Source organism: Myotis brandtii, unplaced genomic scaffold, assembly GCF_000412655.1.
Source record: "Myotis brandtii unplaced genomic scaffold, ASM41265v1 scaffold847, whole genome shotgun sequence".
Classification (NCBI taxonomy): Eukaryota; Metazoa; Chordata; class Mammalia; order Chiroptera; family Vespertilionidae; genus Myotis; species Myotis brandtii.
Window position 1 is genome coordinate 2,000,944 of NW_005371441.1, and position 13,763 is coordinate 2,014,706.

The 13,763-nt window shown below is 44.1% G+C and overlaps 1 protein-coding gene across 1 annotated transcript in view; it reads left to right on the forward strand.

The window, feature by feature from the left end:
- The window catches only part of MTHFD1L (methylenetetrahydrofolate dehydrogenase (NADP+ dependent) 1-like), a 166,596-nt gene that overhangs the window by 114,012 nt on the left and 38,821 nt on the right, over nucleotides 1-13,763 (forward strand). The window contains exon 25 of the mRNA XM_014532123.1: nucleotides 11,559-11,666. Coding sequence (XP_014387609.1) covers nucleotides 11,559-11,666 — 108 coding nt within the window. The remainder of the gene's footprint in view (nucleotides 1-11,558; nucleotides 11,667-13,763) is intronic.

Here is a 13,763-nt window from a genome sequence, read left to right on the forward strand (position 1 = left end):
ACTGATTGATTGGTCAGCTCTAGGGCAGGGGGTCACTAGTCAATGCAGCTGGTCCTGAAGTCAGCCTTGGCTAAGGTGTAGCGTGTCTGGTTTTGCTGCTTTTCTGGGCCTCGAGCTGGAATAGAACTGAGGCCTAAATGTCATCCCTAGGGAGGAGAGGTCAGGGTGTCCGAACCCAAACCACACGGCCAGCGATATGCTAGGGGAGGAAAGCCACCTGGGAATAAGGTCCCACTCTTACAATTGTCCTCTGCTAGGCACCCACGGCTTTTCACCCTGATGACCCCTGCACCTGGCCCATCGTCCTTGCTCTGCTCCTTTCTGCCTGCCCACCACAGAAAGGCACCACCAAATCAAAGCAAGACGTTTAGCATTGTTTCTCCATTAGAATTGAAAACCATTCGTGATATAGTAGAAATTCAGTTGCTTTTGCAAAGGATGGGTTGACACTGAAAGTCAGCTTGCAAATCAGTCTGAATATTGTTTGTTAAATCAGGAATTAAGGTTGAAAATCATCTCTGTAGCCTTCTTCTAACCTTGCAAACATCTTGAGGTGTAACCTTGACAGCAAGAGGGGCTAGTGTTTGTTTTTATTAAAAGGTCTTTCCTGTTCTTTGTGTGAAGCCATTCTCTTGATCACAGCGAGGGGGCTGGATACAGGGAAATCAAAACAGACCTGGGACTCGGCCCAGGGCCCCAGCCAGCATCCCTCCTTCCTGGACTATTGTGCTTTCACTGCCTGGACGGTTAGGCGTCTTCTCCCCTGCTGGTCTTTTTAACCCATTAACTACCACCGTCCAAAACGGAAACCACCCCCACGCACCACGGTATTTTGAATTTAATTTAAAAAATCAATTTGCAGTGAATATTATAAAAATAAATATATTACTCACAATTCGGGTGTTCTTGAATATTTTCAGCTGAAAATTCTCACGAAAAATGATTTTAAAGTTGGTCATTTAAAGTTGATCAGGGCTGCCACTTAGGGAAAACATTTTTTTTATAGACGCGCGTGGCGTGTGGGGAAGGCAGTCTGAGGACCCTTGTGGCATACAGTGGGTTAAGGCAGGGGTTTTGTTTTGGTTTGGTTTCCTTTGGGTTGGTTATTGGGGAATTATTTTCTATTTCTTAACGATTGGAACTTGAACATATTAATTTTAAAGTTGATCAGGGCTGCCACTTAGAGAAAACATTTTTTTTATAGACACGCGTGGTGTGTGGGGAAGGCACACCGCTTGCATCTGCGGACCCTTGTAGTGTACAATGGGTTAAGGCAGGGGTTTTGTTTTGGTTTGGTTTGCTTTGGGTTGGTTATTGAGGAATTATTTTCTATTTCTTAATTATTGAAACTTGAACATATGCCAGTTGTCGGTGGGGTTATCCTTTAATGGGATTCCAGGCATTTGCAACCAGAGCCTCCAATTTTAAATAAATAAAAATGCCTTCGTATGACTACGTATATGTATGTATATGTAGTGTATATATAGTGTTTTTAAATTGTGGTAAAAAATATACATAAGTGAAATTTCCCATTTTAACCATTTTTAAATGCACATTTCGTTGGCATTAAGTACATTCACACTACATATATATATATATATATGTATAGTTTTAGTTAATAGAATTTAAAAACCGACAGTGACGTTTTTGCACATCTCTGTATGTCTCCTGTATTTCAGAATCATTGCAAAGAAACACTCCAAGGAGAAGGGACGTTCTTCTTGTTGCCCTTGTCCCTGTACTGTTTCTCCCCCTCGGGGCCTTAGACCTCCTCTGGCTCTTTGCTCCCTATCCTCAGCCCTGTCCTTGGTCTGTGTGGTTCCCCCACAACCGCACCTCCCTGCCTTCCCCCTCCCTGTGCATGGAATGTGTGGCGTGTTCTATAGGAAGCTGCCCCTTACATCTGCCAGTCATTAAGTATCCCATTCAAGAACCCATTTCTCTTCCCTATGTCCTCCCTTATATTCTCCTTTCCTACTGATGATCAGGCTCCGGTCGTCCAACCTGAACTGCTTCTGTCCCTCACCACCCTCTTCTGCCCTGGCCTCCTCCCCATGGTTCAGCCCTGAATTCCCATATCATCTCCCCTCGACCACACCACACCCACCTGCAAACTCTCCTGCCATCTCTGTCAAAACTGGATTCTTCTCCAGCGCTGGCTTCCGGGGTCTCTGTCAAGTCTCCTTGGGCCTGCAGTCTGTCACCCACCTCCTCGGCCGCCACCTGCTCGCTCACCTGTGCCTGATGGGTCTCGTGAGATTGGACACTTGCTAGCACCAGCCCAGCTTCCTCACGCAGCCTGCTGGGCCCCGTGTGATTCTGGCAGAGCTCCCCCCGGCTTTGTGTCCGGTGCTGGAAATAGCACCTGTGAGAAAAGCAGTGATCTGGATCTGCTTCCTTTGTGCATGTCACAGGGATTCCTGTGACTTCATTTAAGTGCCTTCTTCTACCCTGAAAAAGGGGCTGTCGCTCTGACAGAAGTTTCTAGAAATGCATTGATTTCATCTCAAATGATGGACCAATCAGGACAGACTGAAGGATGTGAAATGAACTGTCAGTGTCCCAGCACATGTTAGTTAGCTGGTCCATCCCTGCCCTTCTGACTTAAATTCAGACATCACAGCATTGTATGGGGACAGTATTCATTTTCTCAGCCTAAAAAGCAAGCACGAAGGAGCATTTTTTAAATATCATCGCAGATGTTACCATTAAAGGCACCATGTTTAACAGACCACTTCAGCAGAGAAAACTACATTCTTATGACGAGACAGCATTGGATGAAAGGATGTGATGGGAGGACCTGCTGTATTCCTTCCCTTTGGCGTTGCTGTAATCTCCCGTTTGAGAGTGTAGAAGCTCACCGTGTGAATTCCTTGTTGTCCCTTCTCAGGCACAAACGCAGATTTTCTGGCCAGGAGCCTTTTTCCTTCCCCAGACCCAGCGATCTCCACACCCTGGTGGCCTTAGATTGAGCACCTCTGGGTGAACTTGTTGCTCGGGGCCAGCGAGCCGACAGGGATGGCTGCTCAGAGGCGGCTCATGGACGTCAGCATGTACATCGTGGTAGCTCACATGTGCTGCTCATGTGTGCTGGTTTCCAGCTAAGGACATGCTTTGTGTCGAGGATATGGGCCTGTTGTTCACAGTTACAACGAGAGCTGCTCTCCTGACCCTGAGGGTGCGTTGTCAGGAACCCCTTGCACCTTGGGTACGCTCCGTGTAAGTTACCAGCCGATGGTGTCATGTTATACTTTTCTTTTTTTAAATATATTTTTATTGACTTCAGAGAGGGAGAGAGAGAAGATCATCCATGATGAGAGAGAATCATTGATCGGCTGCCTCCTGCACGTCCCCTACTGGGATCGAGCCTGCAATCTGGGCATGTGCCCTTGAGCAGAACCGAATGCAGGACCCTTCAGTCTGCAGGCTGATGTTCTGTCCACTGAGCCAAACCGGCTAGGGCACGTTATACTTTTTTATTTAAATACAGGAAAGGTTATTTACCAAACTGCACTTGCAGGTCATTTAAAATTCATGCTTCATTTAAAATACAAAATGAAATAATTACTGTGTCCAGAGATTTCTATTCAACTTGCAAGTTTATTCATTGGTCCTTCCCTTTAAATATTTTATGGGCATTGGCAAACATTTTGCCCACATCACAGCATAGGAACGTCTCATTCGTATTAATTCCCCTCTGTGGCCTTGGTGAAACAAAAGAACAATGTAGTTTTCATGCCGTGTGGCTGGCGAAGACACGGCAAAGTGGCCCAGCACTTCAGCCGCCGTGGGCTTGTTCAGAGCGAGCGGAGTGTGGGTGGTGGAGCGCTGTGTCGTGTTCTCCTGGGTCTTCCTGGAGGTCTGAGGGCTGCGGACGGCGATGCCCTGTCATAAAGCTTCTCGCATCCTCTTCCTCCAGATCCAGCAGTTTCATTTCTAACTCTCTTCTGTTTCACTTAATATTCTATTCACTTTATTTTCGCCCATTTTCTTCTCACCAAAAAATAATTTTTTTTTTATTTCGATAACTGCTTTCTGGAACTTGTAGATCAGTTTTATTCCACGAAAAAGCAGGTCTTAAGTAACTTCAGTGAATAATTCCGGCAGCTCCCGCAGGCCTTTTCGAGGAGGCTGTGCTGTCTAACTTGGAGCCTGGATCGCCACGTCCACGAAGTGAACATTGAGGAGCATGAAGGCCCACCCTCCAGCTTACCTCTATGCTGCCACCACTTTTATGGTGTGCCTGCTCTATGCCAGGGACGGTGCCACAGTGTGGCCGCTGGTCACAGTTATTTCCTGTGCTGTGCCACCACTCAAGTTCAGAATTCATTTCCTTGGTTGCACTAGTCACATTTCACCTGCTTAACAGCCACTGAGTGCAAAGTGCAGAGAGAACATGTCCATCATCACAGGAAGTGCCCAGTGGACGGCTCTGTGCTAGACTATTTCGGTTTCCTGAATGTACATTGAAGAGGTTTGGGACCTAACCAATGCAGAATATGTTCAGGGTTCCATTCTGGGTGAAGATGAAGATTTAACGTACACGGTTAGCTCAAAATGATCTGACATACAGTGCTAGTGTAGACACCAGGCTTTGTGAAATAGCTTATTAATATGCCAAGCTCATACAAGAGAATGGGCACTGTTTCCAGAATAAACCTTGTGTTTGCTGCCATTCACACCTTGACGTGTGCCGTCCTCTGTGTGGAATCATCTTTTCTTTCAGATCCTTGCTCAGATCTCTCACGTCCTTCAGGCGTGATTCAAGGTCCTTTTTTACGTCTTGCCTGCTTTTGCTGATTTTCCTGCCTTCCCTGCAGCCCATGACCTCCCACCTTTAATAGAAGGGTTCCCGGAGCCCTTGTCCCACACTGTCCTGTCCCATTTGTTGACTCACCATTGTCCTCACGCCACGAGTGCTTTGTACAGAAAGTCCCTGAAGTTCTTTGCACTGCGTGACGTCTTGCAAAGATTTACCGTATATGGTTATTTATTCCCTCACCAGACGTTTATGAAATGCCTACTGTGTGCAGGCCACAGTCCTAGGTAGGGATATGAGGATGAAAGATGTGGTGAATAAATAAATTAGTAAATATTTATGGAGCCAGGGGAAAGCCAGGCATGACTAGTGCATAAACACTCATAATTTAGTTTATCGTTTTACTTGTTTCAGAAAAACTATCATTTACTACAGAGAATATCAAGTTCAGATCAGGATCATTGGGCTGAGCTTGGCTTTTTTTTTCTTTAAGGATTACACTTCTGCCCAGAATCAAGCAGAGAAACAGCAGGAACTTCCTTGCCCGCTGACACAATATAAATAGCCCGTATGCAATGGGAACTGCCTTACTGGGGCCTTTTTTAGTTTTTATATTAAACCCAAAAGATCTGTTAACTGAGATGTTCTTTTTATTTATTTACTTGCACATGTAAGTGAAAAAGGAAGATTGTGGTAGGGGGCCCAAGAGAACTTTGGTGGTGGGATTTCTGGCTGCACTGAGCCGAAGCACTTTGTTTATTCAGCATGCGGGCCCGAGTGTTCGTTGGTGGTGCAGTCTCCCGTCCTCTCGTTGCGGGGGGACCAGGGGGCATCCTCACCTCTGAGGGTTGGTGAGGCTGGGTCTGTACATTGAGGTCAAGTTGGAAACCAAGGGTGAGGAGAACAGGCTTCCCGCCTGGGCCTCGGCTGCTGGCCCCTCCTGCTCTCTGCACGGCCTTCTGCTCCGGCCATGTGTCGTGTGGGGGAGGTTGCAGTTTTCCTGCAGGAAATTAAACAACTGCACAGCCCTCAGTCAGCCTGGCATCTGCTTGGAATTCCCACAGCACTTTCAAATGCACATCAGAAAGGAAGACAGGTTAGGTGTTGACCAAAAAACCTCTATTTCCTTATGCCCGAAGGATTGGAAGCTGGGTCTCCAGGAGGGATTTGTCCAGCCCGGGCCCACATGCTGAGCTCACAGCAGCATTCCACACAATAGCCAAAAGGCGGGACCAGGGCGCACTGACAGATGAGTAGGATTGAAAATATAGTAAGTGCACACAATGAAAAACTACTCAGCCGTAAAAAGGAAGGAAATTTGGGCACACGCTACAACGTGGATGAACTCTGAAGACATTGTGCTAAATGAAAAGCCAGGTGCAAAAGGACATCCATTGTCCATGCGTCATTCCACAGATCTGAGGTCCTGGGGTAGTCAAATTCCCAGAGACAGGACGTGGAAAGGTTTGCCAGGAGCAGGGGAGTTGGTATTTAATACAGACAGAGTTTCAGTTTTTCAAGATGGAAAGAGCTCTGGAGGTTGGTTTTACAACAAGGAGAAGGCACTAAAGAATATGAAACAGCCCTTGCTGGTTTGGCTCAGTGGATAGAGCATCGGCCTGCAGACTGAAGAGTCCCAGGTTCAATTCCAGTCAAGGGCACATGCCCGGGTTGCGTTGCGGGCTCGATTCCCAGTAGGGGGGTGTGCAGGAGGCAGCCAATCAATGATTGTCTCATCATTGATGTTTCTGTCTATCTCTCCCTCTCCCTCTCTGAAATAAATAAAAAATATATTTTTTAAAAGAGAATATGAAACAGTACAGTTAAAAATGGTTAAGATGGTAAATTGTGTTATGTCTCTTTTACCACAATTAAAATTTAAATATTTATATTTCTTGAAATGAAGTATTTTCATTTTTAAAACCAATAATAAACCGACTAAATACCTACCCACACTAACACCTTCACTAGTCACCATTTGTTCCCATGTGAGTTCTTTAATGATTACCTAATAGAAAAGTTACACTGACCGACTTTATTGCCAGATCACAGAGTACAGCAAATAGTGCTACTCTTCTCATTAAATATGTTATGAGTAGTAATATCTGTTCTGTTGTCATTTTGTTTTGCACCCAGAGGAAACATAACTCTTTTAGTCGCTATTGCCCCCACTCCATAATAATATTACCTGAGGTTTGTATAGCGAGACACTTACAGCACGTTCTCTCATTGCTTCCGCGCTGCAGTAAGACGATGTAGGTAACAGCCACCCAGCTGTGCTGCGACACCCACAGACGGCTGGAGCGGCCGGGAGGGGGTGCAAGCAGAGACAGGACGCCGCGGGGACACTGCCTGGGACACAGTATCCTGAGAACTGACTTCCCTGGCAAAGCAGGGTCATTGTGCTTGCTGTGTGGGTGCTAGAAATATCTCTCAGCTTCCTGTTAACTTTTATTCCTTAAAAAAGGCTGCTCTTTGCAAGGCATTTATTGACGTGAGAGGAGATCATATTAGTTTAAGTGCAGCATCAACAGCAGGCCTTTCAGTGCCCATCAACTCACTGTGCTGATGAGTGAGATGGTAGGTTAAAGTAAAAAGTCCTGCCCTAACCGATTTGGCTCAGTGCATAGAGCGCCGGCCTGCGGACTCAAGGGTCCCAGGTTCGATTCCGGTCAAGGGCATGTACCTTGGTTGCGGGCACATCCCCAGTAGGGAGTGTGCAGGAAGCAGCTGATCAATGTTTCTCTCTCATCGATGTTTCCAACTCTCTATCCCTCTCCCTTCCTCTCTGTAAAAAATCAATAAAATATATTTTAAAAAAAATAATAATAAAGTAAAAAGTCCTCTCAGTGTTGCCTTGAGCACATTGCTTCCTGGTCTTTCTTTTTTCCTTTCTTTCTTTTTTCCTTTCTTTCTTTCTTTTTCCCTTTCTTTCTCTCTTTCTTTCTTTCTTTTTCTTTCTTTCTTTTAAATCTTTATTGTTGAAAATATTACATAGGTTCTTTTTCTCCCCTAAGCCTCTTCCAGCCGCCTGGACTTTCTTATCGATTGTTGTAACGATGGAACCACACGGAATCCATGTTTCGGCAATAGGAAATTTAGAAACATCCACTCCTTTGTCCAGCTGTACAGGGCTTGAGGATATGCTGGTGGGCCATTCTTCATTCTTCAGTTAATACGAACATTGAATCCTTTACATTCGAAGTTGCCCTGGAGGTTCTCTCTCTAGCCCAGCCTCAGCTGTACCCTCGTGCAGTCATTCTTGCACAACATTCCTGGCACCATACCTGCCTGAGACTGAATTCTCCCCGAATGGACAGTCACTACTCAGTGAGGCGGCTCTGGTGGTTACAGCTTTTCCTTAAATATTGGGCTAAAAAGTACTTCTAATTTCTGACCTTGTTTCTTATTCTGCCTTCCTGGAAGATGATGATTATTCCTTCCCAGAGTTGTCCCCTGTAGAGGTGGAAGTTCTTCTCTGATTTCTCCTGTGACATGGTTTACAAAAGGCCTCTTGCCCTCGGTAGATTTAGTGTCAGACTCTGATCCTGGGGCTGTTGCCATTTGAGGTGCATCAGTGCATCTGAGATGGCATGAGCTTTGCTGGCCGCCACTCCCTGCCAAGCCTGAAGAGCCTCTGGTCCTGGGTAACACCCAGGTGAGAGCATGACGAGGGCATCAGGACATCAGAGAAGAGAATGCCTGTGTGTGTGTGTGTGTGTGTGTGTGTGTGGTGTGTGTGTGTGTGTGTTTGAGGGGCAGGGCGGGGAGGGGGCAGTAAAGGCTTCCTGGAGAAGCTGGCCTTTGAGAGAGACCATGGAGAGCTCAGGGGGTTTTGGCAGAAGTTGGTCTCCAAAGATTATAGGGGCAGAGGCTTCCTGTGCAGGGCTCAGAAGCAAGAAGAAGGTGTCTTATCGAGTGATGCTTCAGAGCACAGCATACAGATGCGTGAATGTCAGGTTTTGCCCACTAGTAGGCCATGGGAAGCTGAAGATGTTTGAGTTTTTCCTACTTGGGTCCATTTTGGGAAGGTTAGACTTGGTGGAGTAGAGAGTGTACTAGAAGTGAAGTGACCGTTAGGAAGCTTTCATGGTAGGTTAGACCATCAGCATCTCAACCAAGAGCACTTAGAAGGATCATTTCCCCCACATCCTCACTTACACTTGATCAGTGTTACTAATCTAATGGGTGTGCATTGGTTTTTCATTAATCTGCATTCCTTGGTTATAATGAGATTGAGCATTTTTTCCTATGATTATTAGTCACACTCCTTTTGCCCAGAATTAAATATTTGTTTGTCTTTCTCTTGATCTGTGGGAGGTTTTGGTTGTTGTTGTTATTGTTGTTCTTGTTTTTTTATCCTTTCTAGTAACTAAGCTTTTGACTATTTCAAAAAAGGTTTTTCGCCCTAATCGGTTTGGCTCAGTGCATAGAGCGCCGGCCTGTGGACTCAAGGGTCCCAGGCTCGATTCCGGTCAAGGGCATGTACCTTGGTTGCGGGCACATCCCCAGTGGGGAGTGTGCAGGAGGCAGCTGATCAATGTTTCCCTCTCATCGATGTTTCTAACTCTCTATTCCTCTCCCTTCCTCTCTGTGAAAAATATATTTTTTAAAAGATTTTTTAATATATTTTTTATCGGTTTCACAGAGGACGTTAGAGGGAGAGAGATAGAAACATCTATGATGAGAGAAGGTTTTTTAATATATTTTTTATCGGTTTCACAGAGGACTTAGAGGGAGAGAGATAGAAACATCTATGATGAGAGAATCATTCATCGGTTGCATCCTGCACGCCCCCTACTGGGGATCGAAGCCATAACCCAGGCACATGTACTGACCCAAAATTGAACAGTGACCTGATTCATAGGCTGATGCTCAACCACTGAGCACATGGACCGGGCTAATCTTTTGACTTTAAAATATTTGCATATATCTTTTCCCAGATTTTTCCCAATCCTTTAACCTTATTTACAGTATCTTTTTTTATACAAAAAGTTTTAAATTTTTGATGTAGTCATATCTATAAATCATTTCCTTTGGGATGTATTCTATTGTTACCTTATTTAAGAAATTTTTCCCTACCTTCAGAGCATAGAGTTCCCAATGTTTTCCTCTATTAGAGTTCCTATTTTGAAGTTTATGCCTTTGTTCCATATTGAATTTATTTGGGGGCCAGGTGTGTGTCAGGAATCTAATTTTCTTTCCAGCCAGAATTCAGTTGGAAAGGCAGCCCTTTCCCTGTTTCTGCTGCATACTATCCCACACCTGCTGAGGTGTCTTTCTGGGTTCCTTCTTATCTCCCATTGATTAATGCGTCTGGTCCTGTGTCCATACCACGTGGAATTATCTAGCATAGTTTTGATACCTGGTATGGTGGTAAGGCAGATCCTGTTGTCTTTGTTCTTTTGGTTTTATTTATTTTTGAAGTGATCTGACCTCTTTATGCCACTACTCTTTATGATGAATTTTAGAATTAGTTGGCCATGTAGCCAAGAGTGCTCTTGGGGTTTCCATTGGAATTACATTGAACTAATAGGTTGTTTGTGGGAACTTGTATCTGTACAGCATCGAGTTCCCTCATCCATGAACAAAGTATTTCCCTCCAATGATTCAGATCCTCTTTTAATGTCCTTCATTGAAAGATTATAATGGTTTGTATCTTCATTTCTTTTTTTATTTGTTGAAACGTCCAATATTTAAGTTCCAGACCACAGAACAACTATACCATAATAAAAACTATAATAATGAAAATCCCATTTTAAAGCAGTTTTGGGGTCTATCAGATTGGGAGGGTGGAGTTAGCTTCTATTTTGCCCTGTTGGATAATTCTCTTTCCTATGGATAGCAACAATAATTTATGCAAATGTGCCACTTGCCATAGCCAACCAACATCCTTGCTTGACTCAGGCCATGAGAGGCTTCTGCTCCTTGGGTGATGTCCATTCCACCAGCACTTGGTCCAGCAACTGTTCACCCAAGAGTAAACCTACTAACTGCATTATGCCTGCATTTCCTACCCACAGCAAATTCTGAACAATTTCGTCAAATGCTTTGCTTACCTCAAGAATCACTTTACCTGTGGCAGATTCCTTTCCTAATGAACCATTCTTGTTTCTTAAGATGGCTTTTAGCATTTTACCAGCAATCTGCATCCATATTTTCCATTTAGCATCCTGGAAGATTTTTCATCTCCCCACACATTTATTTGTCCATATTTAGTCTTCTCGGATTTTCCCCTTTCTTCAAGATTTCTCATAATTGACTAAAGTGACACTAGATTCAACCTTCGATTTCCCAACAGAGTGTTTGATCACAACAACATTTATATTAAAATCTCAACCTATTCTGCTCATAAGAAAATGAGCCGTTCTTTAGTAATGCGACACTCTCTGTCATGTCACTGGCATTGAGACCCACTTAGAAATCAGCACTCGGTATTTGGTGAGGAGACTCTTGTTCTGAGTTTAAAAAGCATAGAAGACACCACATTTTTTAAATGCTGCACTGGATAAAAATCCGAGTTGAGACCCACTTAGAAATCAGCACTCGGTGTTTTTAAGCTCTTGTTCTGAGCTTAAAAAGCATAGGAGACACCACATTTTTTAAATGCTGCACTGGATAAAAATGCTGAACTAAGCAGCCTCTAACTTGGCTGAACATCTAAGGCTTCTTATTTGCTTGTTGACCTCTGATCTGAAACTGGGGAATTGTAAACAATTGCAGAAAATCTCACTGATTTTCCCTTAACTCTGTGATGAAATGAAAGTTAATGATTTTGCTGTCATGTGTGTTTCTCCAGCTTCCAATTGTGGAAAAGATAAGGACCATTGCACAGGCTGTCTACGGAGCCAGAGATATAGAACTCTCTCCTGAGGCACAATCCAAAATTGATCTTTACACACAACAGGTAAAAGTTATACTTTTGGGGCTGGGGGAGGGGAGGAATCCACCTTAGGCTCTTGAAATATTCACCTTGACTTGAGAACTCATATATGTCTCACCAGCAGAACTTGATTTAATTTACTTGGTGCCCCACAGAGATTGAAATGCTATCCTTGGGTGTTGGGTGTTGACTGTAATTAGAACATTATATTTTTGAGATATGCAACGTTGACTTTTGTGGCTGTCAATGTGTCTAATATGGGGTGTGATCTTTAGTCCCTCCCACTCAGCTGGAAACATCCAACTGTCCCTAGACCTGTGGCTGTGGTCAGATTTAGGTGATCTGTAGTACTTCCTCTTCATTTCAGGTCTCTAACTACCTTAAAAATATTAGCGTGGCGCCAGGTTAGGCAAATACGAGTGCAGCACATAGAGGTGGCGGGGGGGGGGGGGGGGGGTGTTCTTTCTTACACGAGTGGTTCGTGGCTTGGTGCTGAGAAGGTTCACCAAGGTTGAAGGCCCTATCCTCTTCTACCTCCAGAGGGTGACAGAGGCAGTCCCCAAGCAGCTGTGAAGGCGGCCATGACTCAGCAGCCTGAGTCACTGTCTGGTCCTTGAATGGTCGTGGGTAATGGACTTCCCTGCAGCACATTTAGCCGGTTAACCCTAACAGGAGGACCATACACCTCGAATGCCCATCCTCTTTGCTAGATAGAAGTCAAAGCCCTTCACAAGCTGATGGCAAAGCCTCATTGGGAGCATTGTCTGAGGTGTTTTTATTCCCCAGCTGGGAAGTCTGCTTTGTAAATCATATTTAACATTTTGTTAAATACTTCATGCCTACCAGTGTTGGTAAGACCACCAACACTGTTTTCTTAGGATTTTTCATGCATATATTTGACTGGTGCTTTAGAAGAAAAAAAAAAAAAAAGATTCCCAAACATTGTTGTATATGCAAACATTGTTCTGTGGTGAAATTTCCAATCATGTGCAATGAAATGTGTAAAATAAGTCATTGTCCTAGGTGGGGTTTTTTTTTAATGAATTTTTAATAATATTTAAGGACTGTCATTTATTCTAATATTAGGTGCTTTTATTTCAGTCTTAAAAAGTGCTTTATTTTATAAAGTAATATGGTATATTGGGTTTTGGTGGTGGTGTGTGTGTGTGTGTGTGTGTGTGTGTGAATGAATTTTTAATATTAGGTGCTTTTATTTCAGTCTTAAAAAATGCTTTATTTTATAAAGTAATACGGTATATTGGGTTTTGGTGGTGTGTGTGTGTGTGTGTGTGTGTGTGTGTTAGTCCTTACCCGAGGATATTTTCCATTGATCTTTTAGAGAGAGTGGAAGGGAGAGGGAAAGACAGAGAAATATCCATGTGAGAGAAACACATCAATTGGTTGCCTCCTGCACACGCCTCGACCAGGGTCTGGGCCGGGGAGGAGGCTGCAATCAAGGTACGTGCTCTTGACCAGAATCGAACCCTTTGGTCTGCAGGCTGACGCTCTATCCACTGAGCCAAACCGACTAGGGCGGTGTGTTTTTTTAATATCCCCACTGGCAAACCTACATCAGTTGATTAAAATCACTTCCAGTGTCTATCCACTGTGCTATAGACCTGAAACTAATACAAAATAGTACTGAATACAAACTGTAATCAGAAAATAAAATTTAAATTTAAAAATTATCTCAATATTTGAGTGATCGCTGAAACCCAAAATTCCGGGCCCCATTTCTGCAGAGCAAAATGCCTGTTCCCAGCAGAATTCTGATCAGTATATAAAAGTATTACATCCTTTCAAAGAGAAAAAAGCCCCACCCCACACCCAGCCCCCATCGATAAACTCAAACATTTTTCAGATAGTTTTCAGTTGAATCATAAGGAATTCTGTGTGGGTCACCTCTGAAGATTGCATTCCTTTTATCTCTACCAAGGGGATATTCCTTAAAAGTGATGTGTCAAGTATGCGCTTGCCCTTAATTAGCCAAGTCTCTGAAGGGCCACTCTGTGCCCTTTAATCGGAACCAGGCTGCGAGGACACTGTCCTTTTTGTGAGACCCCACATGTGACTTCCTGCTCTTTCACCTTTGGAACGCTGGGTCAGGCGCAGCCTTTGGTC